A 22799-nucleotide genomic window follows, 5' to 3' on the forward strand; every position below is an offset into this window, starting at 1 on the left:
TTCTTTTGGTTGATTTTTATTGTTTGCCCTTTATTTACAAGAAAATAAGATTGCAACCCCTCCTGGTAATGATTTAGTAGTTCATTTTCATTTCAGTTTTTGGAAATTAGGAGATAATTCTAAGAGTTACTAAGGATGATTTATTTAAGAGAACTACGTCAAATAGCGAATGAGTTATGGGTAACAGTAGATGAAAATAACCTTTCCCGTGGGAAAGGTTTCTCGAAGGCATGGATGCAAATATAAAATATTAAAAAAAAAATCTAAATAAAGCTTATTTTAAAATATGATCGAATTCTATGTTATTTGATTGCTTCTATCTTACTCCGGGTGGGAGGCAAAGCCTGGCATGACCTGCTCCTTGGAATTCCAGGGCTGGGTCCTGAGGGGGTGATGGGAGGGGCCGAGGAAAGCTGGCTGGATTCTGGGCCCATCGAGGGGCTGAGGCCGGGGTGGCCTCCCAGAAACATCTCATCTTTGCCACCCTGGCTGTAATTTGGAGGAGCCGTCAGCATCCAGGGCAGCCCGTGGTCCTAATGCACCACCTCCGAGCCTGGCGCCCTGACCCTGCGTTCTCCAGCCCAGTGGCCCCAGTCAGCTTTCATCTGCTTCCTTCTCCCCCTTGGCGCTCCTTCCAAAGACCCAGAGCGGGACCCCATGAGTCTGGGGCATATTACTTCCTGCAGACCTCAGTGGGCCTCTGCATTGTCCCGACTTTCCCCGCCATCCCTGGGGACTGAGAGGAGTTAGAGAGAAATTAAAGGAGCCCCAGGGCTTCCCTAATGAAGCCAGAGTGGGCCAGGCTTTTCCAAGACCCGAGATTCACCAGATGCAAAGCCAGTCCTGCCCCCGTGAAACTCCACAGTGTGGCCTGAGAAGAGACCACCTGGCTACCCCAATCCATGATCACAGCCAGTGCCTTCAACCTCGGTCTCCCAACTTAACAACAAATCCTCTCCAGCAGTAAGACTGACGGAAGACTAGCCTTTTAACTCCCCTTGCATTTCTGCTAGAAGAGAGCTCAAAGCACCATAATGTATAGACCATGCCGAGAAGTTACAGAGCTCAGGACTGCAAGGAACTTAGGGGCATCTACCCCAGCAGCTCTCAACCTGGCCACACATTAAAATCACCTGCCGAGCTTTCTAGAAAAAATTACCAATGCCAGGTGCTACACCCCTGAATCAGAGTGTGGTTAAACCTTCTCTGGTGCAGCCAGGATTGAGAACCACTGGGCTGATGTGAGGAGGGCAAATGGCCCCAAACACACATGCCACAGCTTCCCTCACCCTGACCTCAGGCAGACATCACTAATCAATTAAAGAACCCTTCCTACCCAGCCCAAAGTGGCCTTTAATTTTTTCACTTTACAAAGCCTCAGACAGACACCGCCAATCAGTCAGAGTTGGCGTCCAAGGAAAAAAGCCTATTTGCCTTCACCAAACTAACCCAACCCACTACGCCTAACAGATGGGGGAAACTTTGTCCCAGAGAGGAGTGAGTTGGCCAAGATCCTAGCTATCGCTCCTTCAATCCCGTGGCCTTCTCAAGGGCCAGGCCACACCTGATTCAAATCCGAATAGCTCTACTCAAAACCACACTACCTCCTTTGTTAATCTTCTCCAGACCTTGCCCCAAATGGTCCAACTTCAAGTGTCACTATTAGTCAGAAATTGGAGTAGGGCTGCCCCAGCTGCAGGGCCGGTGGACAGTTGCACAGGTTGTACACTGCATTACCCCTGTATGGACGGTGCCCTGAGCTGTGCAGTGCACAGCCTGCGTGGCTGTCCTCAGTGACCCTCCTGCGTGCTCTCCTACCCGTGCTGGCAGGTTCTAACTGGCGTAACCTAACAGTAGTAATAACAATAATAACATCTAACATTTGTTGGGCACTTACTATGGGCCAGGGTCCATGCTGCGTGCTTGACGTGTATTAACTCAGTTAATCCTCCAACGGCTCCATGATCGATGAAAAAACAGGCGAAGTAAATTGTCCGGGGTCAAGGAGCCAGGAAACAGTAGAACTGGGCTTCCAACCTAGTGAGTCTGTAGTGCCCTGAACCGCTCCTCTGTGTGGGCAGTGAGGGGCTGGGACCCAGCACGTGGGCGCCTCCAGTGCCTCCGAGGGGCCTGCTCTGAGCTTCACCCCACCCCACCCTCACCCACCAGTAGCCTCTGCCACAGCCTAGCACTTCCTTGCTTTTGTGACGTAGTCTATCTGTTAGCCTTCTACCTCCAGCCCAGAAAACCCACTCCCAGAGAGGGACTGGCAGGGGGGGGGCAGAGCAGAAACGAGCTGTGGTCTGGCACAAGCTCTCCATCTTGGGCAGGGGACGTCTCCATCTGCCCTGCTACGGAACCCCTCGCCGTACAAGAGCTGCCACTTCCTGAGGTGGGGGGGGGGGGGGTCCCCTCAGGATGGCCCGGGGGTCCCAGGAGCTGCCCCACACCTGTCCCCCAAGGTTATGGGGCTGCTGCTGTGTGCGTCACTCAACCTGGGCTCCCAGGGAATCCAGGTGTAGTGGGGCTGCATCAGATGGGGTCATCAGGCTTGTGACAATATGAGTTTGAAAGTATCTCGGAATTCTCTGGCGGTCCAGTGATTAGGACTCCGCGCTTCCATTGCCAGGGCCCCGGGTTCAACCCCTGGTCAGGGAACTAAGATCCCGCAAGCTGCCTGGCATGGCCAAAAAAAAGAAAAAAGAAAAAAATTTTTTAATTAAAAACTTTTAAAAATAAATAATGTCAACTGGCCCTCTCATCAAAACCCTGCATTTCCTCCCAAACATCCTACCCCCAGCCCATCTGCTCTGAACAAACGACTCAAGTTTTTTCAACTCAAACCCCACCAGGTGGGGCAGAGCGTGCCACACTCCCCTACCTCCCACCTGTTCCCGTTTTCGCGTGGAAAAAAAATGTACTAATAAAGAATCAAGCGGGAATACATATAATTAACTTTATCTTATAAAAGGATAGATTCATAAGTTTATATATAAAAGAATGCCCTATAAACTTAAAAATAACTTAGGGGTTTGACCTTGACTGTATGTTAGAAGTTGTTTAAATATCTAAGTCATAATGAAGTGTCACCAAATAAGCAGATTGAGGGTATACATCCTGAAGGCAGCTAGGGTATGGAGAACGCATACCTGAACCACAACTGCATGCTGTCTTAAAGCCCAGTTACTGAAAAATATGCAAATATGCAGCCCTGCACTCTACATCCCCAACAAACTGAATCCGCAAGAAAATTATCCCAAGAGGATTGATCTTTAAGAAGCAAATATAGTAGCAATTGAAAACCTTGACCTTTCCTTCCTGGAAATGGCAGGAATCCTATTCCCTAGCACATCCCCAGGGGAGTCTTGTGACATTGTCAGGCCAGGTGCAGCAGCCATGCTTCTGAAGCAAAGTCCCTGGAAAACAATGGCTGACTGTTCGTTTGCATTTCTGAGTTTCAGGTTTTGGAAAACTTTGATTGCTTTCTTAATAGGTTACCCGTAGCAGTTATTTGCACCCAAATAAGAGAATCTCAAATTGCATGCCTTGCTCCATCTGGAGGACCCTTGCAACCCACCAGTGGCGCCAGGCCAGGCCTGGGTAATCGTTCCAGCTCTGGCCCGGCATCTGATTTCAAGCAAGTTGTTTAACCTGTGAGCCTCAGTGTTCTCATCTATGAAGTGGGTGTAACAACCCTTTCCTCCTTGTGGGCTCAGAAATGCCAGCTGAATGTGTTTTGGAGCCTGGAAAGCACTGGCCCCAAGGCTTGTGTTCTCCAGGATTTGAGTGGATTTAAGTTCAACCAGAGGTGGGAAAAAGGTGTGGAAACAGCTTGACATACATCTTGAGCCCAAAGGTGACTTGATCAAAACTTATCCCTGGGGCTGAAATCAGGGCATCCGGCTGCCTGAACCTGACATTCCTCCAGCTGTGTGCACAGCCCTTGGAGTCCAGATTCCCTTCCACTGCTGCTTTGTGAGAGAATTCTGACTTCTCTGCCTTGGAACAGGGAGGGTTTGACATGTTCACCCCTAGAATCCACCAGCTCTGAAAACATTCTGTCTTGCTTGAGTTCAAATAGAAACATACTCTGATGTGGCTAGCACAGAGAAATTTAGACCACGGGAAGCAATTAGGCTGCCCAAGGCTGGGTTCTTGAGGCAGAAGCCCCAAGGGTCCCCCCAGGGTGGCATGTCTATAAGGAGACGTGTGTCAGAGCCCAAGGCCAGCCTGGTCTGGCAGGGAGGAGTGCCTCGAGCCCTTTGCAGATACCCACTCATATAATCCTTCCAACAACCCTCCAAGATAAATACTGTTATTGTCCCCATTTTACAGATGAACAAACCAAGGCACCGAGAGGTGAAGTTCTTGCCCAAAGTCACACAGCTAGGAAGAGGCAGAACCCGGCTTCAACTCCAGCAGTCTGGCGCCAGAGTCCATGTTCTCAGTAACTGTGCTATGTAGTCTCTGATCAGCCACTGGCCCCCAACTTCTCCCCCAGGGACAACTGACCAACAAGAAGCTTCAGAGAACTTGAGAAAGCCTCACTAGCCAAGTCCTGTACAAACTAGCTCTTTGGGGCTCAGTTTCTCCACCCAACAGAGGCAGAAATTGGAATAAGCAGGGGTTTGCAAACTGTGTTCCATGGGGGTTCCTCAGAGATCCCTCAAGAGGTGGCCATAGCTGGTGAAAGAACGAGCAGGCAGGCCTCCAGCCCCACCTTCTGCCAGAAGCTCTGCTCTTATCTGTTACACCCTGGACCTACATGCGAGAGTCCATTGGAAGGATCCCATGATAGAAAAAAAGGGAGCAGAGAGGAAAAGAATGAGAGAAGGTTTGAGAACCATACATAGCTCAGTAGTTGTCAAGCCTTGAGTTTTAAGGATACAGATTCCCAGGCTCCACCCACACCTACTGCATTAGAAGGTCCAGGGTGAGGCCCTGGGATCTGTGACCAGCTCCTCATTGTGGACTCAGTTGCAGGAGGTCACATGGGGCAATGGCCGAGGGCAGCATCCTACCCATGGGTTTTAGCACAGACTTGCCATGAGGAAGCTTCTCCAGGGGGCCTTCATAAGGTAGGTGGAGGCCACCTTCCTGGGGCAGCTCCATGGTCCCCCAGTGAGGGAGGAACCACACCCAGGTAAGACCCCAGGCTGCCCCCAAAGCAGAGAGCCAAGGGGACTGGCAGGTGTGAGTACCTGCTGCCTCCCAGGCAGCCTCAGAAGCCCCCAGCAGCACCCCTGTTAGAGTCACAGAGAGGGTCCCAGGTTCTCCTAGAGGCACACAGCCAGGAAGTGGTGGGGGCAGAGGTCAAACCTGGCTGAATTCCAAGTCCTGAGCCTGGCACCCACCGTCTCAGACGTTACCTGACCTGTGGCTGACAGAGGCTTCTGACAAGCATTGGGCGGACCTGCCGGCCTTGGCCTGGGGCCAGTGGTGCCCCTGGACCCGGATGATGAGCCCTAAACTGGGAGCAAGGCAGCTCAAGCCGTGTTCTGTGGAGCGGTCTGGGGTGGAGCTGCTACCAAGGGGCCTGGCAGGGCTCTGCCCAGACCCTGCCCTCAGGTTCCGGAGGAGGCCTGGCCTTCTCCACTCCGGAAGGCCCACCCGCCCCCAGCCCAGCGCAGTCAGGAGCCCTGAGTCCGGCTCTGGACTCCCAGTTTCCAGCTTGGCCAAGGACTCGCTGTGTGACCATGGGCAAGTCAGTCTCCCTCTCTGGGCCTCAGGTCCCCTCTAAAACAGGCCAGGGCAGTAGTTACCCACTTGTGGCCTGTGGAGTCTCATGAGTCCCAGTGTCCTGGGCCACCTCCCCGACCACACTCACTGCCCTTCAGCCCAAAGCTCCAGTTTATGTATCTCATAGATACAACTTCATTTGGACAAAAGTTCTGCAACATGAAGGCGGTGGGAAATCCACAGGTTAGGTCGCATCTAAGCTCCCTCCAGGGCCCTCCAGGACAACAGGAGGCACAGGCTGCCTCAGGCCTCCTCCTGCCCCAGCCTTGTGGAAAAGTCACTCCCTGAGGGCACCCCCGGACTTCCCTGCTCACCCCTCTTCCCCATCGGAGAGAGGTGGTACAGGCCCCTTCCCTCCTCAACCCTGGCAGAGCTGGAAAGTGGGGGCCACTCACGGGCCCCCCAACTTCTGAAAGCCTGCAAGTCAAGGGCCAGAGGTCCTCCCAAGAGGCCATGCACAAGCCCTGGATGAACCACAGTGAGACTACGTTGAACAATGCCACTCCCAGTTCACAGCCCTTTACACTTTACAAAGCCCTTTCACAGGCAGACTAGGGTCAAAGTTAAGATGTAGATTCTAGGGACTTCCCCGGCGATCTGGTGGTTAAGACTTTGCCTTCTAGCGCAGGAGGTGCGGGTTCGATCCCTGGTTGGGGAGATAGGCTCCCACATGCCTCGCCGTCAAAAAACCAAAACATAAAACAGAAGCAATATTGTAACAAATTCAATAAAGACTTTTTAAAAAATGGTCGACATCAAAAAAAAAAAAAATCTTAAAAAAAAAAAAAAGAGATGTAGATTCTGGGCAAACTCTGGGTTCAAACCTCAGTCCTGACATTTACTACCTGGTAACCATGCTGTGCCTCAGTTTCTTCAGTTGTACACTAGGGACGGTAAGATTGTCAGAGCAGCTGAAAATGAGTTACTACGTATAAAAGGCTCAGCTCAGGTAGCGATAAATGTCAGCCACAATGATGATGGCAATGGTGATGGTGACGACAATGATCTCATTTCGGCCTCTCACCAGCCCCATGAGATGGGCAGAACAGGCCCCCTTTGCACAGATGCCAAGCATGGCTCAGGTTAGTTCAGCAACCTCCCCCCAGCCGCCAGGGCCAGCCCAGGCAGAGGGCCTGAGGGAGCAAGAGTCTTAGAGCTGAGAGGGCTCTTAGTGGCCTCTCGCCCACTACCCTCACATCACAGCCAGGCCAGGGCATCAGTGGCCAGTTCTGGAACCCAAGGCTGCTGACTCCCAAGCCAGTGCCCCGAGCTGGCGCAGGCCACAAGATTCAGCTGGGGGAAAAAAAAAAAATCCCTGGGTCAATAAGTTTTAGAAACAATGCATAGTATCTCCAAAATGAACATTAGCTTTTCAAGGCTCTAGCAAGTTCTGCAGTGAAGAAAATCATTTCACTGCTTTCCACCTCGTGTTTCCCAAACTTAACTGACCACAGAACCATGCCTTTGAGTCTGGTTCCATGGAGTGCTCTGTGGGGCTACAGGGATGGGTGGCTCCTGCAGCCCCCTTTACTCTGTGCTTGGAGATGCTGAGTCAGTAATTCTTTGGTGATCTCTAAGCGGCCTCGCCTCATTCCTAACGTGGTTTAGCCATGGAAAGTCCCCATGGCTCACGTGGGATTCCCGTGGGCCCTAAGAAGTGAGGTGAGCCTGGCGCAAGGCCGGGTGGAGTGGGGCTCTCTCTCTGTCTGAGTATCTGCTTCGCTCAGAAAGAAGCTGGGTCAGTGCACAGCATCTGCAGAGGCAGAAGGGCCCCCGCAGACTGGCTGAGAAATGCCAGTCCCAGGTGTTTGTTTTGCTGCTGTCCCAGGTGTAGGCAGACGGCCAAATCTATTGCCACAGGGTCCTGGGGCATGGAGAGGAATGGGCATGCCATCCTGCTGGGACATCTGGCCCACCTGCCCTGTTCCCCCTACCAGCTCTGAGCTGCCTAATTGCCTTCCCTGGGACAGGCCAGCAATGTTGGAGTCACATCCAAATTGGCCCCATGCCTGCCCAGTGCCAGCTTCCTTCCTTGTTAGGAGGCTGATGTCTCTGGGGGTGGCATGGAGCTCATGGTCGGGGGCACGCGGGCCAGGGAGGGGAGAAGGCCGACTCTGTCAGCGGTCACCGCAGGGACCAGACCTGTGGTGACAGGAGAGGGAGCTCTCTGCAAGGAGGAGGGAGCCTGAGGGCTGTCCACAAACCGAGCGTCGGAGAGTGCAGCGCAGGAGTGTGAATCATTCCCAGGTCCCCTCCGTCTCCTCCTGTGTGTGCAAGAAACACACATTCATTTTAGCGACAGCCTGAACCCAGCAGAATTGATCAAAACCAAGCAATCAGGGAGGGGTGTCGAGGAAGGAGCCAGGCTTTGGAGCCAGATCTTTGGGTTTGAGTCCAGAGTCAGCACTTAGCCGGTGACCCTAAGCCAGTCACTTAGTCCCTCTGGACCTCAGTTTCCCCCTCTGTAAAATGAAAATAAGACTGCCTACCTCACAGGGCTGTTGCAAAGATGGAATCAGAAATGGGTAGAAGCATCCGGCATGTGGCAGGTGCCTGTCCCAGCACTGCAGGAGATTCAGGAGACAGGAAGCTGGGGCCAGGGAGACGAAACACAGGCTCTGGGGCCCGGCTGTGCCCCGTGCACACAACCGATGGTGTTTCTGAGCTCGACTTTCCTCATCTATAACATGGGCCTCTGGGAACCCGTGTCCACCTCGAGGGGGAGGACGCAGTGCGTTCACACCCACGTGTCGTGAAGCACCAGGCGGCGCTGTCCTGATGCGGAGGCCTCCGGGGGCGAGCAGAGCGACTGCCGGTCTCTGCTGTCTCAGATCAGCTCTAAGGGGCCCCACTGCAGAGTGTTGCGGGTGACGATGACGAGGACCCGTCTCTGTGAGCGCCCTCACAGCCAGCCCTGTACTGGGCTCGCACACGCCCACCGAGTCTAAAGGAAGCGGCCTTGCTGGGCTCTAGTGCTTCCAAAGCTCCTGGTTTTTCAAGAGAAACAAAGAATGTCATATAATACACCCCAGTTCTTTAATATTGGCAACTACTTTTGTTTTTAAGTTTAGTGTCCTTTAGGAAAAAAAAAATGCCATGGCCCCAATATGTCTCCAGACCACCGGCTCCGCTACCTCCCTTCTGGACTCTCTCTGTGGGCCGGTCCAGCCCTGGTGGTCCTCGTCTTCCCCCTGACCAGTGAGTCCCAGGCCATAGGTGCCCATTTCATTGGCCCACGTCCTCCTTCACCAGAGGGCCCTCCTGCCCTTCCCTCCCTGGACAGCCAGGCAGCAGGGGGACCGCACTCATTTCTGACCCCGAGCAGTGTCCCCAGGGCTTGGGGTGTTTGGGCAGAAGCGGGGGAGCTGCCCTCAGAAGCCTGGAATCAGCACTGGAGCCCCCGGGGGCCCATATGGCCAGCAGGACTCGGGGTCAGACCGCCTGCAGCCTGAGAGCCCAGCTAAATCATTTCTCGTGGACTTGGCCGGGCTCTGTGGGACTCAGAGATGGAGAGGGTGTGGGCGAGGGAGCACTTCAGGTGAAGGTGCTGATGGACCTGACAAGAGGGTGACGCCCTGCTCTCCCAGAAATTTCAGCGGGATGCATGGTCTTCAGTGTGAAGAAAGCCATAAGCTGGAAACCCAGGGATATGGAGAGGGGGTCAGGCTGAGGACTGAGGACAAAGACTGGCTGCTGGGGGGTTGGGGGCAATGATGGAAGCTGGAAGAGAGAAGTACAATATGACTTGCTGACCTTCACGGAGGGCCTGCTGTGCCAGGTGTGTGTAGGCACTCTACACACGCTCATTAAGTCATTCAACAAACACTGGCTGACCACTTTCTATGTGCCAGGCCTAGGGCTAAGGGCTGAGGGTGCAGATGTAAAGGATGAGATGACATAAATTATTCTAACATAGTCCTCACCAAAATCATATGAAGTGTGTGTTGTGTTATTGTCTCAACCTTACAGATAAGGAAACTGAGGCCCCAAGGGGCAGCATAAATGGCCCAAGGAGACGTAGTCAGCGACGGAACAAGGCTAAGAATTGGGGTCCAGCAGACTATTGCACTACACCACTTTCCAGGCAGATACGAGTGAAGCTGATAAAACCGTGAGCTGTTAGAACCATCTAGTCCTGGAGGGAGGCAGAGAAGAGGTGTCACAATTAAAGGAGGTCATCTAAAAGCGGGGAGAGGCTTATTTCCCCAAATGAGTGGAAACTTCCTAGGATGTTTTGCCTTGTGCCAAGGCTCTGGTAAACATATCAGTGGGTTTGAGAGGGGTGTCAGTCTGCAGTGAGCATAGTGGCCACCAGCCCTGGCTCCAGACTCCGCCAGGAATCGTGTTTCAGGATGCATGATGAACAGCCATGGCTAGCACCAGTTTTCTCCCTGACATTTCCCATAGCATCTGAGTTGCAAGAAGGCCCCAGCCCAGGCCTCACCAAAGTGCTCTTCATTTTGAAGGAAGTTAAACGAATACTGCCCTTAAACATCTTTGCTGTTCCTATTGCCCTTTGGGCAAGAGATAAAGTCGCTCGCCCCTGGTGCGGGAAGCTTCCAGGAGGCACTGTGAGGCATTGCGAGGAGGCAGGAGGTCGGACAGGTGCATCATTCGATGAGGATGATCCCAAAGGAGGCACTGCCTCCAAAGGCCACGCCCAAGCCAGAGCTTCACGGATCTGACTCAGCTGTGGTGCCCCCGCCCAGCGAGCAAACGGACTGGGTCTCACGGCCAACACAATGACCGCAGTTCATGGGGCTCATGGAAGCAGGCTGAGCAGAGATGTCCTGAGGCCCACAGGGGAGCTGGGAGGGTGGGTGAAGGGAAGAAGAGGTGGAACTGCAGAGCCATTAGGGGTTCTCAGACCCCACAGCTGTCCATCGCCTCCAGCTTTGCCTCTAAGAACTGCACCGACACAAACTTGTACTGTCCCTACATGGGCACATGGAGAAGAATCCTCCTCCTGCCCGTGGCCTTAAAGAGCCCCCTCGTTTCTCACAGAATTCACCTTTCAGGCCCATCCACCAACAGAGAAGTTGGCCGGGAAAGCAGGTTGAAAAAGAGGACTAGCTGTGGAAATACACGGGGAGGCCAGCAGCCAGCCGGAATACTTGCCTGGTGGAAGCAAAAGAGGGAGGAGACATCAGTTGCAAGTTAGAGTCTAAGAAGGACTTTCCCAAATGTGGGCACTATTCAGCATTACAACAGGTTAGCAAGGAGGAAAAAGGAACGTTTCGATACATTTTTTTGAAGCATACAGTAGTTGTCATTGGATCACAGTATGTTTGCCTTCCCTGGACCTCTTCTGAGCATTTTCCTCTGAAGTCTGTAAAATTAGAAAGTACTTGCCAAGCGTATACCTGGGAAATGAGCCTTGTCGACTTCACCAAGTCAATTCCCTGCTGCCTTGGAAAATTCCCAGGGTGTGGGGAGCAGGGGCTGGCAGGAAGCGTGGCTGGAGGAGGGTGTCCTCTGAGGCTGGGGCCAGGGGACCTGTCGGGCTGGGGACAGACACAGCGAGCACAGCTTAGGCTCAAATGAGGGGAAAGGGAAGTATGCGGGGGGGGGGGGGGGTGGTTAAGCATTAAGTAGTTATCACTGGTGAGAGCAGAGCTCTGTGGGATTTTTCTGGGTACCACATGGTTTCGTGTATTTGAAGGGACACGTTGGGTGAGAGTGCCATCAGCTTTTAGCTCAGGGCCTCCAAAAGGCCTGCTTGGCTCTGGGGTCGGGGTGTTGGGGATCGGTGGCAGCCCACCTGGGGACCTGCTGTTGCCCCCGCAGCTGCACAGTTAGTGACTTGATGCCGTTTAGACCACGCTGTCCGGTCCCGGTGGCCCAGGCTCAGAGGGCCTGACCTTTGCACCTAGTATTTCACAGGAGTTGTGACCGGGCGCTGGAGCAAAGCATCTCCCTCCAACACAGCGGCCGTTATCAGGCCATAAAACGTCATTTTTTCACCTTATAATGCAGTGTTTAAAAAATGAGAATTCAGCGTTTGGCTTGAAAGTGCCGACAGGGGCTCCCTTGCCACTGTCCAAGGGCAGGGAGTTTTGACGGGGGTCGGCTGCCCGAGCACGGCTGGTCTGAGGACGGAGGGGCCTGGGGGGCGGAAGGATGGGGGCGCTGGGAGCAGCCACACCGCGTGCTCACCGGCCTCTAGTGGGTGGAGGCCGGGGGTGCTGCTAAACACAGACGGCCCCCACGACAAAGAATGGTCTGGTCCCAAACGTCATTCAGTAATGCCAAGGTCAACAGGCCCTGAGACCATGTGCACATTCGAGGAACCAGCATCCTGAGGTGGCCTAAAGGAGGTGGGGCCGGCAGAAGGTGAGCCTGGAGACAGAGCCCTGCTCCCTCCCTCCTCACCTGCCGTCCTGCCTACCTTCTTTTAACCAAAATGTACAGAGCTCCTTCTGTTCCAGGCAGCAGTGGGCTGGAGCTCATACAGGCTCACAAACTGATTTCCAACCCCATGCCCAGGGGCATCATGTTGGCAACTGAAACTGGCCACAATGGGCATATTTACACCACAGAGATGGGCAAACAAATGCTATAAACCAAATACTTTCTTTTTTTCCCAAAGCGCTTCTTAAAAATACGAGAGCTGGTTGTTAAACGTTTACCAGCACACCACTGGTCGGGGCCCTTGCTAGGTACCAGGGACACCCAGAGAGCAGAACTGGCCCAGCTCCTGTCCTCGTGGAGCTGACATCTAGTGGGAAGCCAGACACCCATCAAACAATTACACAGTCATTAATTAACTTCAGCTGTGAGAAGTGCAGGCTCGGTACCTGGAATGAGAGCTTGTGTGAGTGTGGTTTGAGGGCTGCGGAGGGGTGTGTGTTGCAGCGGGTGACTGACCTATGCCAGGTGACCAGAGAAGGGGTCCCTGGAAGAGGCGACATTTAAACAGAGCCCTGCAGGCTTCATAGGAGTTCCGGCAGAGGAGACAGAAGCAGACCACCTTTCAGGCAGAGAGGGGAGCAGGCAGAGCTGACTGGAGATGGTCGGTGGGAGAGGCAGGAGCACCAGGGAAGTGGTCCCAAGAAGCCCAGGGAAGGGGTGACAGACCGAGGAGAAGCTGGCAAAGTCGGCAGGGCTGGGCCACACAGAGCCTTGTCATGTAAGGAACTTGGGTTTTATCCAGGGAGCCAGTGAAGGGTGTTGAGCAGACAAGGTCCCTGGGCAGATTCAAATTAAAAACAAAGCAAAGTGGTATTGTCCATCCCCTTCCCATAACTTGGGCTTTTACCACCACTAATGGTATTAAGCAACACCATGAACCAGGCCTGGGTAATAAAGAGATGGATAGATTTGACTGCTGACTTAGGGATTCCCTTCGGGCAGGGCAGGTGGACAGATCCATGCACGGCAGTGCCAGCAGAACATGAAGAGTGCTGGGTGAACAGTGCACATAGCAAGAGGGGTGTCCAGTCAGGGCAGTGTGGAGGAAGGCAGACTCTGAAGGACCTCCCGCTACAAAACCACTACATCTGAAACAAAACATACTTTTCAATACATCGCTGGCCTCATCAAAAATAAGGGAAATTCCCAAGGCACTTCCATCCAAATATAAAAGGCCATGAGCTAATACCAGGACAGGAGCAGTGAGTGATAACCAAAGGCAAAAGCTGGAGTTTGTCCTGGACACAGATGCTGGTATCAGGACCAGTGACAGGGGAGTAAACCTTGGGGTGTGCAAAGCGAAGCATCAGAAACTGTGACTCTCTCATTCTTCCAGGGCCTCTCTGATGGGGGCAAAGTGGTCCCTGCTCCCCACGCCCTATCTCCTCCCCACCCCAGCAGAAGCAACGTCCATCCTCTCAGCAGGAAAGCATCTCTTATTTAGAACCTAGAGATTCCCATAATAAGATCAAATATGAGTTCAGCATGCATGAGAATCAGCAGAAACAAACCACAAATTTGGACCCTCCAAGCCCTCTCAGATACAGTAATGATCAATACCAAATACAACATAATATGTACGCAATATTTAAGGAAATGTAAGATTAAATATTTAAGGATATTTAAGGAAATGTAAGAAATCATAGACCTGAACAAATAACAAGAGACTATCTGGAAAGACCAGACGAACTTGAAAAAGAACCAGATAGAAATTTTAGAAATGAAAATATATACATATAGTTGGTAACAAAAAAAAAAAAAAAAAAAAAAAAAAAGGATGAGTTAAACAGCAGACTAAATAGCTGAAGAGAGAATTTTTTAAATGGAAAATATGTCTAAGGAAATTACCCAGAATGCAATGCAGAGAGATAAGTTGATGAAAACCATGAAGGAGAAATCAGAGCTTTCTGGCCCACTACAATAGCCACTAGCCACATACGGCCATGTAAACTTATATTTGGATCAATTAAAATTAAATTAAATTTATAACTCAGTTCCTATGAGCACATTGTACGTGCTCATAACCACATGTGGCTAACAGCTGTCACACTGGACAATGTATGTTGCAGGCAGACCTCAAAGATGTCATGGGTTGGGTTTCAGACCACCACAGTAAATACCACAATAAAGTAAGTCACATGAATTTTTTTGGTTTCCCAGTGCATATAAATGTTATGTTTACACTGTACTGTACTCTGTTAGGTATGCAATAGCATTATGTCTAAAAAGCAGTGTACATACCTTAATTTAAAAATACTTTATTGCTATCAAATGCTAACCATCATCTGAGCCTTCATCAAGTCGTAATCTTTTTGCAATAGTAACATAAAAGATCACTGATCACAGGTCACCATAACAAATGTAATAATGAAAATGTTTTTGGAATATTAATGAGAATTGCCAAAATCTGACACAGAGACATGAAGTGAGCAAACGCTATTGGAAAAATGGTGCTGATAGACTTGCTTGGCGCAAGGTTACCACAAACCTTCAATTTGTAAAAAAAATCAATATCTGCAAGTACAGTAAAATGAAGTGCAATAAAAAAAAGGTATGCCTATATACAACATTTCCATTATCACAGAAAGTTCTATTGGACAGCACCAGGTTATAAGATAGGGAAGAAAGTCTAACCCCAGAAGGAGAGCAAACAGAGAATGGAGAAGAGGTAATATTTTAAGAGGTAATGGTTGAGAATATTCCAAAAATGAACCCACAGATGCAGGAAGCACAATTTCTATCAATCAGGATAAATAAAAAGAAAGCTACCTCTAGCCTCGTCATAATGAAACTGAAAACCAAAGACAAACTCTGAAGAGCAGCTAACAAAACAACAATCAGACTGGAGCTGACTTCTCTTTAGTGAAAACGAGAGAGAGATAGTGGAGCAATGTTTTCCAGTGCAAAGAGAAAAAAAAAAACTGTCAGCCTAAAACTGTGTACCCAGCAAAGCTCTTTAAGAACAAGGATGACATATAGACGTTTTTCAGGTAAACATAAGTCATAAAAGCTTACCATCAAAATAATCTTTATGGAGGAACTTCTAAATCATGTTCTTCAGGAATAAGAAAAGTTATCCTAGAAGTGAGGTCTGAGACACTAGAAGAAATGATGAACAAAGAAACTGGTAAACATGTAGGTGAATTATTTTAAGCAAATATTAGCAGTATAAAGTAATCATGATGACAATGTCTAAATTGTGGGGGTTTTTTTTAAAGGATGGAATTAATACTGGACATGATACAGTGTAAGTCAGGAAGCATGATCAGAAGTGATATGTTTTAGGGTCTTCACTGGTGGCACAGTGGTTAAGAATCCACCTGCCAATGCAGGGGACACAGGTTTGATCCCTGGTCTGGGAAGATCCCACATGCCGTGGAGCAACTAAGCCCGTGCGCCACAACTACTGAGCCTGCGCTCTAGAGCCCGCGAGCCACAACTACTGAGCCCACGTGCTGCAACTACTGAAGCCCACGCGCCTAGAGCCCATGCTCCGCAACAAGAGAAGCCACCGCAACGAGAAGCCCACGCACCACAACGAAGAGTAGCCCCCGCTCACCGCAACCAGAGAAAGCCTGCACGCACCAGTGAAGACCCAATGCAGCCAAAAATAATAAATAAATAAATAAATTTATTTTATTTTTTAAAAAAAGAAGTAATACGCGTTAAATAACTCTTACTGTTTAGGAGAGGGCATTAAGATATTGATAACCCCAGGTTTTAAGTCAAATATGCATAGTAAATCTCAAAGAGTAATCATTAAAGAAGGTTCTAGAACTTCAGCATACATCAGAATCACCTGGGGGCCAGGAGATCTGGGGTGGGAATCTAGAATTTTCATTTCCAACAAGTTCCCAGGAGTTGCTGCTGCTACTGGCCCAGGGACCACACTCAGAGAACTACTGAACCAAAAACAGAGAAATAGGGTGCTTCACTTCCAAACAAACAGAGGGGGTAAAACGGAATGAGAAAACAAACAAAAATCTTCCATCCAGACTAGCTCTGCCCAGTAAAATATAATGTAAACCACATATGTGGTTTTAGATTTTCTGGTAGATGCATTAAAAAGTAAAAAGAAACAGGTGAAATGAGTCGTAGTAATGTATATTTTTTAACTCAGTATACCCAAAATATTATCATTTCAATATGTGACCAATATAAAAATTATAAGTGAGACATTTTACATCTTTTTTTGTACAAAGTCTTCAAAATCCAGGGTGTATTTTATACCGTCGACACTTCTCAACAGGGACTAACCATACTGCAAGTGCTCAACGGCCACATGTGGCTTGTGACTACTACACTGGACAGAGTGGGTCTAGACTGTAAGGGACATGAGCCTGCAGAGGACAGAGGTCCTGCTCAGTCACTGAGCACGCACTGTATGCCAGACACCGGGCTGAGCACTTTGTCCACATCGTACATCATCTCCTTTCATCCCCACATAGACCTGTGAGATTAGCATTATTATCACCCCATTTCACAGATGGGGAAAGCGAGGCTGAGAAAACTTAAAACACTTCCCCAGGATCATCTGGCTGGTAAGCAGCAGAGCTGGGCTTCAAACCAAGGTCTCTCATAGTCCATTGCCACCTCGGAACCTCAGGGTTTCTGTAAAGGATTTTCTATAACAGGCCAGATAGTAAACATTTTAGGCTTTTTGAACCAATCTGTCACAACTACTCAGCTCTGCTATTGTAACCGGAAAGCAGCCTTAGACAATGTGTAAACAAATGAGCATGGCTGTGTCCCAATAAAATTTTATCTAGGGAAACAGGCAGAGGGCTGGATTTGGCCCTTGGGCTGTAGTTTGCCAACCCCTGTGCTAGGCTAGCACAGCTGCCTCTGTAGGCCCAGTCTGAGGGAGAACTCAATGACTAATTGCTGAGGTTCTGCGGTGCATGCGTGTCGGGGGTGGTTGGGAGGATGAGACCCACTCCTTCCAGAATCACCCCGGTCCTCCTGGTGTTCGGAAGGATCCAGAGTGGCTGCTTGTTGCTGGCACCTCCTCAGAGTCTGCCAGGGGCTCGGTCAGCCCCTCTATCTCCCCAGCCTCCTCTGAGCTCCTGGCCATAAACATGAGTTATTCCCACTCTCAGGGCTGAGACAGAGGGGAAATAAAAGCCAGGACTGATGGAATCCCAGACATAAAATCTGGCACCATAATGCCTACATCTTGGAAATTGCCTTTAATTAATGGTTTATGGCCGCAAAGACTCCCCCAACCCTCCGTCCTTCTGCAGCATCTTCTCCTTGGCGTTCAGTCCTGGTGGTCGGGGCGGGGAGGGGGTGAAAGAGGTGGGCTGGTGAATAGCTGTCTTTTCTCAGAAACCAAAATGTGTGGTTTGCTCATATGAGCCCAGCTTGGCCTCTGGCATTCCTCGAGCCTGGACTCCATAAACAACGTGAATTGAAAAGCCAGCTCCCCGCACAGGCCCGAGGCCTGTTAGCTATAGAATAACCTGCACACGTTCACAAAGACACACCAAGCTCAGGAAAACACACACTCACGAGTGTGTACACACACACACAGCCCAGACGTCTGCTTTTTTTCTTTGTCCACTTATTTGTCGTTCCCTCTCTACTCAGTCTCTCCAGCCTGTTTATCTTCTTGTTTTTGTGTCTCTGTAACACTATTTCTTCCTGAAGGTTTGCTCTTTGAGTCTCTCTTTCGTTCTCTCTCTCCTGTCTTTCCCCGTCCTACGCTCCTTGATCTCCCTCACTGGGGACATAGAGCCAAGCACCACAAACACACCCCTGGCCCCCACCTTGGCACAGAATCCACAAATTCGCCCCTCCCCTCACAGGTGCCCCCTCCCAGCCAGGCCGGAGTCTGACTGGGACGATGAACTTCTGCCCAGGTGGGCTTGACAACAGGCGGGACTGGGTTCCCTCCCTAAGCACCTGAACTGAACTCAAATCACATTTCATCCCAGGAATGCAGGGAGGGACTGAGGCAACGACTGCTAAATTCTAGGTATAGCCAAAAAAATTGCCCAAGCCCCAGGGTAGAAGCCCTTTATTACCAATAATAGTCACCCTTGACTGAGTGCCTACTATGGCTTCACATTCAGAACTTACAATAGTCATGTTAACCTAGGTGGTAGATATTATTATTGAATATTATTCCCATTTTATAGATGGGGAAACCGAGGCTTCAAGAGGTAAAGGAATTTGCCTAAAGCCAAAGTCTATTCAACTCCAAAGCCTGGTCTCTTCCCACAGGGCTGGTCCAAATGGACAACATGGGCCGTGTCTTGAGATTTGGGGTAACCAGATTCAGCCACACATGGTCTCTCATCTTCCCAGAATCATGAAACAGAGACAGGACTCTACTACAGGAATAAGGCAGAGGTTCTCAGCTCTCTCCAACCTGAGAAGGACAGCCTGTTCGGGTGCCAGTGGTCAACACCTGTAGGACCCAAGCAGAAAGGCTTCCCTGCCAGCCAAGCCTGTCCTTGGGAGCACGGTTCCAGCAGGAGGGGACACCTAGGCTGAGGTCTGTGCCCCTAGCCAGGCAGCTAGCTCTCTTACCAGGCAGGGTCTTGGAGCCCCCAGGCAGGGCTGCAGAGGCAGCTGCTGTTTCCGCATTCCGGGGCACCATGGCAACATGTGTGCTCAGATTGGTGACCTGCACATGGTGTGTGCCATCTGCTGTTTTCCGGGCTGGGGGGTGCGGGGTCGCCTTCCGTCCACCTGAGAAGGGAAATATAATGATGCTGCAGTGACCTCTCACCCCTACCCATCCGGTATAGATGGGCCCCATCACCCCCACTGTCACTGAGTCTGCAGGGCAGCGCAGAGAAGGGGGCAGAAGGCCGGGAGCAGCAGCATGACAACTTGCAGAGGTGGAAACTGAGGCACGAGGCACCATCTCTGCCCGCCCAGAGTTAGGTCGCTCTGCCCAGCGCCCTGCTGGACCGGGGGTGGCATCTTTCAGGCCGGGTGACTGTGGGCCCCGAAGGGCTCTTGGCTGGGCAGTTAGAGGCCCCCAAGCATTGGGGAGAAAGGTTTCGGTGGACCTGGGATGAAGGAGAAGTGTGTGGCCACCAAGCTGGTGTAGCCATTTCCCAAGAGTCATCCAAGGTGTTTCAACAGAGGGAGGCAAGGGAATTGGGGGAAGGGGCTTTGTGACTTGAAAAAGTAAGATTTCTAGGCTGTGGTTTTTTTCAGTTCCAAAAATAATATTGTCAATGCAGAAAACTTGGGAACTAGAAAAACATGCACGCACACTGGCACACTCACAAGTGCACACTCACACACACACACATTCCTGCACAATTACCCATCACCCCTTTCCAGAGATAAAGACTTTTAACATTTACCCACCTAGTATAATGTAATATATTACATATATATGTATATATTACATATACATAATTATATTATACATTATATATAATCATATATATATTTTTTTAATGTGGTTGGGATTACGTTGCACGTGCTATCTTGTACTGTGCTTTTACACTTGACGATAGATTGTGAACATTTTCCCATGTCAAAACTATTCTCCTGTGACAGATTTTTAAATTAATTGCTTATATTCCAACATACAAATTGAGCATCATTCATTCAAACTCCCATCCATAACTGCTTCCTAATTTTTTAATTTTTCCAATTTTTTCATTATAAACTTATGCATGTTTCTTATGGACCTTTGATGATACCCAGAGTTACAGCAAGAGGGAAATAACCTCATACTTCCAAACTCAGTAACTATAACATTTTTGTGTTCTGCATACCCATTGTTTTACTATGTGCCGATTTGATGGATACGCATTGTTTACATATTAGAATGATTGATAATATACAATATAATATAGGGTCATTTCAAATCAGGCTTATTTTTTAATACTTGTCATCTCTCATGGTATTGAGTTTATCCATTTGGGTTTTCATTTAACCCTGCTTTTAGAGAAAGATTCTTTTCCCTTCTCGGTTGACCCTTCACCACCTGAACTTGGTATATTTATCAAGTGTTGATGCAGCCGACCATGGATTAAGGAATGGGGTTGGAAAATGCTGGTGGAGAGACGTTTTTGTCTGTGAGGGCCACTCCAGAAACAGGCTTCGATGTGTTAAGGAATAGAGCTGGGGCTCCATTTATCCTAAAAATATAAATCACCCCGTTGCCCAAAGATGACTGCCTCGGCGTTGTTTACAATAGTGAAAAATGAGGGACGACCCAGGCCCATCAACAGGCAGCGGGTGAAATAGATTCAGAGCATCCCTTTGACGAATCCTGTGCAGTCTCTGCTGAGACGGAAGGGTGTCCTGCGTCGTGTAAATGAGAACAGCATATTACAAAACGGAACACATCATGTAAACGTGGGGATCTGTGTTTGTTTGTAAGCGTAGGCATTTGTGTATCCCAAAGACCATTTAACTAAATACTAGCAGCTGCTGTCTCTGGGTAGCGTAGGATTTGGGGTGATTTTCACTTTCTATTTTATTTTTATTCTCTTCTGGATTAAGTTTTTAAAATTCTTTTCTTTTAGAGGGCACAGATTACTTTGGACTGGGGAAGGGGCAGCAAAACAAAACAAAAGCCGCTTGGATTCTGAAAAGAAGAAATGCATGGGGGGAAAGACATCCCTGCCCACCCCCTGCATCCCCAGGGGTGCAGACTCAGGGGACGCAGCCTGCCCAGTCCCTGCCCCCTGCAGCCCCTGCCCTGCCCCTCGCCCCACTCCCCAGCACGGCCCTGTGTGCTTGTGTGTTGCAGACTCGGACAGCCAGTGCAGCCCCACGCGACAGAGCCTCAGCCTGTCGGAGGGCGAGGAGCAGACAGACCGGCTGCAGCAGGTGGAGCTGGTCAGGACCACGCCCATGTCGCACTGGAAGGCCGGCACCGTCCAGGCCTGGCTGGAGGTGGTCATGGCCATGCCCATGTACGTCAAGGCCTGTGCGGAGAACGTCAAGAGTGGGAAGGTAGGGCACCTGCCGGGCCCCCGTGGGAACGCCCCCCTCCACCCTCCCATCCTCTGGGTTAGAGGAGCTGGCTGAACCGGGTTCAGGCTCCAGGGACCCCAGTAAACCACTGTGTCTCTCCGACAAGGCACACAGCCCTTCGGAGCCTCAGCCTCCTCGTCTTTAAAATGGGACTAACCTTCCCTTACCTGGCTGGAGGGATGCAGGGTAGGACTGGGGGGCCCTTTCAGCCAGGTCAGCGATCCCACCGCCTGGCCTCATGGGCCAGTGGCTGGAGGCGAGGCGGCTGCACAGACGTTCCCGGGAACGTGCGCCCACTGAGGGGAGGGGTGCCTGGGGTCCCCGCCCCCACGCCGCCCCACCTGCCGGCGCAGGTGCTGCTGAGCCTGAGTGACGAGGACCTGGAGCTGGGCCTGGGCGTGTGCAGCTCCCTGCACCGGCGCAAGCTCCGGCTGGCCATCGAGGACTACCGCGACGCCGAGGCGGGCAGGAGGTGAGCGGGCGCCTGGGCCCCGGGGGGAGGGGAAGAGAGCCCACCCGAGACCTCGCCTCCTGGGGGTCACACGGGTGGAGGGAGCGGGCGCTGTGAGCTGGGCCAGGCGGGAGGAGTGCCAGGGCCCGGGACGCCACTGGGCAGGGGCCCGAGCACGGCCTAGCCCCACTCTGGGCCGGCCCTCCCCGTAGAAAGATGGAGAACAAACTCAGTGAGGCCCCAAATGCCCTATGATCTCCCCGGTGCGGCAGTCAGGGGGCTTCACGCCCCCCAGAACTCCTCTGTCTGGGAGGTGGGGCAGCCCCAGTGGATCTGGGGAATTTGGCCAAAATGTGTGTTCTACCTACTCCCACCTCAAAGCCCAGCTCTTACCATTCCAGGTAAGAGCCTAAAGCAGGGAGGAAGAGAAGAAATGGGCCTGGTTTGGGGCCAGGTGGGAGGGGGCGTCTATCGGCAAGCGCACCTGGGAATGGCCGAAGATGGCCCATCAGGTGTGTCCCCAGCGCGGCCGCCCTGCCCCCATTGCTCATTACCCACCCCCACCCCCAGCCCCGCCTGCCTCTCTCCTGACCTTTGTGAGCAGGACTTATTGGGGAGCCCCTCTTTCACCAAGCGCTCCAGGGAAAAGGGAAGAACCCCTCCCCCAAGTCCTCAGAGAGCAGGAGGGGGAAGAAAAGTAGCTGGTAAACCTGACACTATCTGTTCTGCGTAATTATCTCCTTCACTGGTTTCCCCAGCATTTTTGTGCAGTTAATTAATCAAACCTGGTGGTGTGTGCTATTTATTATTTGCAGAAGCAGCTTTGTGGATTAAGAAAAAAGAGGGGGCTGGAGGTAGAAAAGAAGGCTGGTTTGGAAGCAGGAAAAGCAAATTCCTGGGTGTCCCGGAGAGTGATTCCGTGGTGACAGGAAATAGAGATGAGATGGGATCAGAAACTCAGGCAGCAACTCACAACAAGCAAAGCAAGAAGGCCCTGGGCCCTGTCAGCAGGTCTGGACCCTCCTAGATGGCAGGGCTGGGGTGGGGGAGGGGCGGAGGAGTGGAGAGTTGGGGGCAGGGGAGAGCAGGGCAGGAGCTTGCAACCCAGCTGAGCTTCCCCTCCTGAGGGTCCCACAAGCACCTCACACTCACCACCCACCCCTACCCAGTGCCTTCCCCCAATCCCCCAAAGCTCACCATCCTGGGTCATCCAAGCTAGAAACCCCTCCCAACCCCTCCCATT

At 51.1% G+C, this 22799-nt stretch overlaps 1 protein-coding gene across 1 annotated transcript in view; it reads left to right on the top strand.

Annotated features, from left to right (window-relative positions):
* KAZN (kazrin, periplakin interacting protein) overlaps positions 1 to 22799 on the top strand; it is a 463316-nt gene that overhangs the window by 421199 nt on the left and 19318 nt on the right. The window contains exons 9-10 of the mRNA XM_068538931.1: positions 20879 to 21084; positions 21459 to 21577. Of these exons, the coding sequence (XP_068395032.1) occupies positions 20879 to 21084; positions 21459 to 21577 (325 nt within the window). The remainder of the gene's footprint in view (positions 1 to 20878; positions 21085 to 21458; positions 21578 to 22799) is intronic.

This window comes from Eschrichtius robustus, chromosome 3, assembly GCF_028021215.1.
Source record: "Eschrichtius robustus isolate mEscRob2 chromosome 3, mEscRob2.pri, whole genome shotgun sequence".
Classification (NCBI taxonomy): domain Eukaryota; kingdom Metazoa; phylum Chordata; class Mammalia; order Artiodactyla; family Eschrichtiidae; genus Eschrichtius; species Eschrichtius robustus.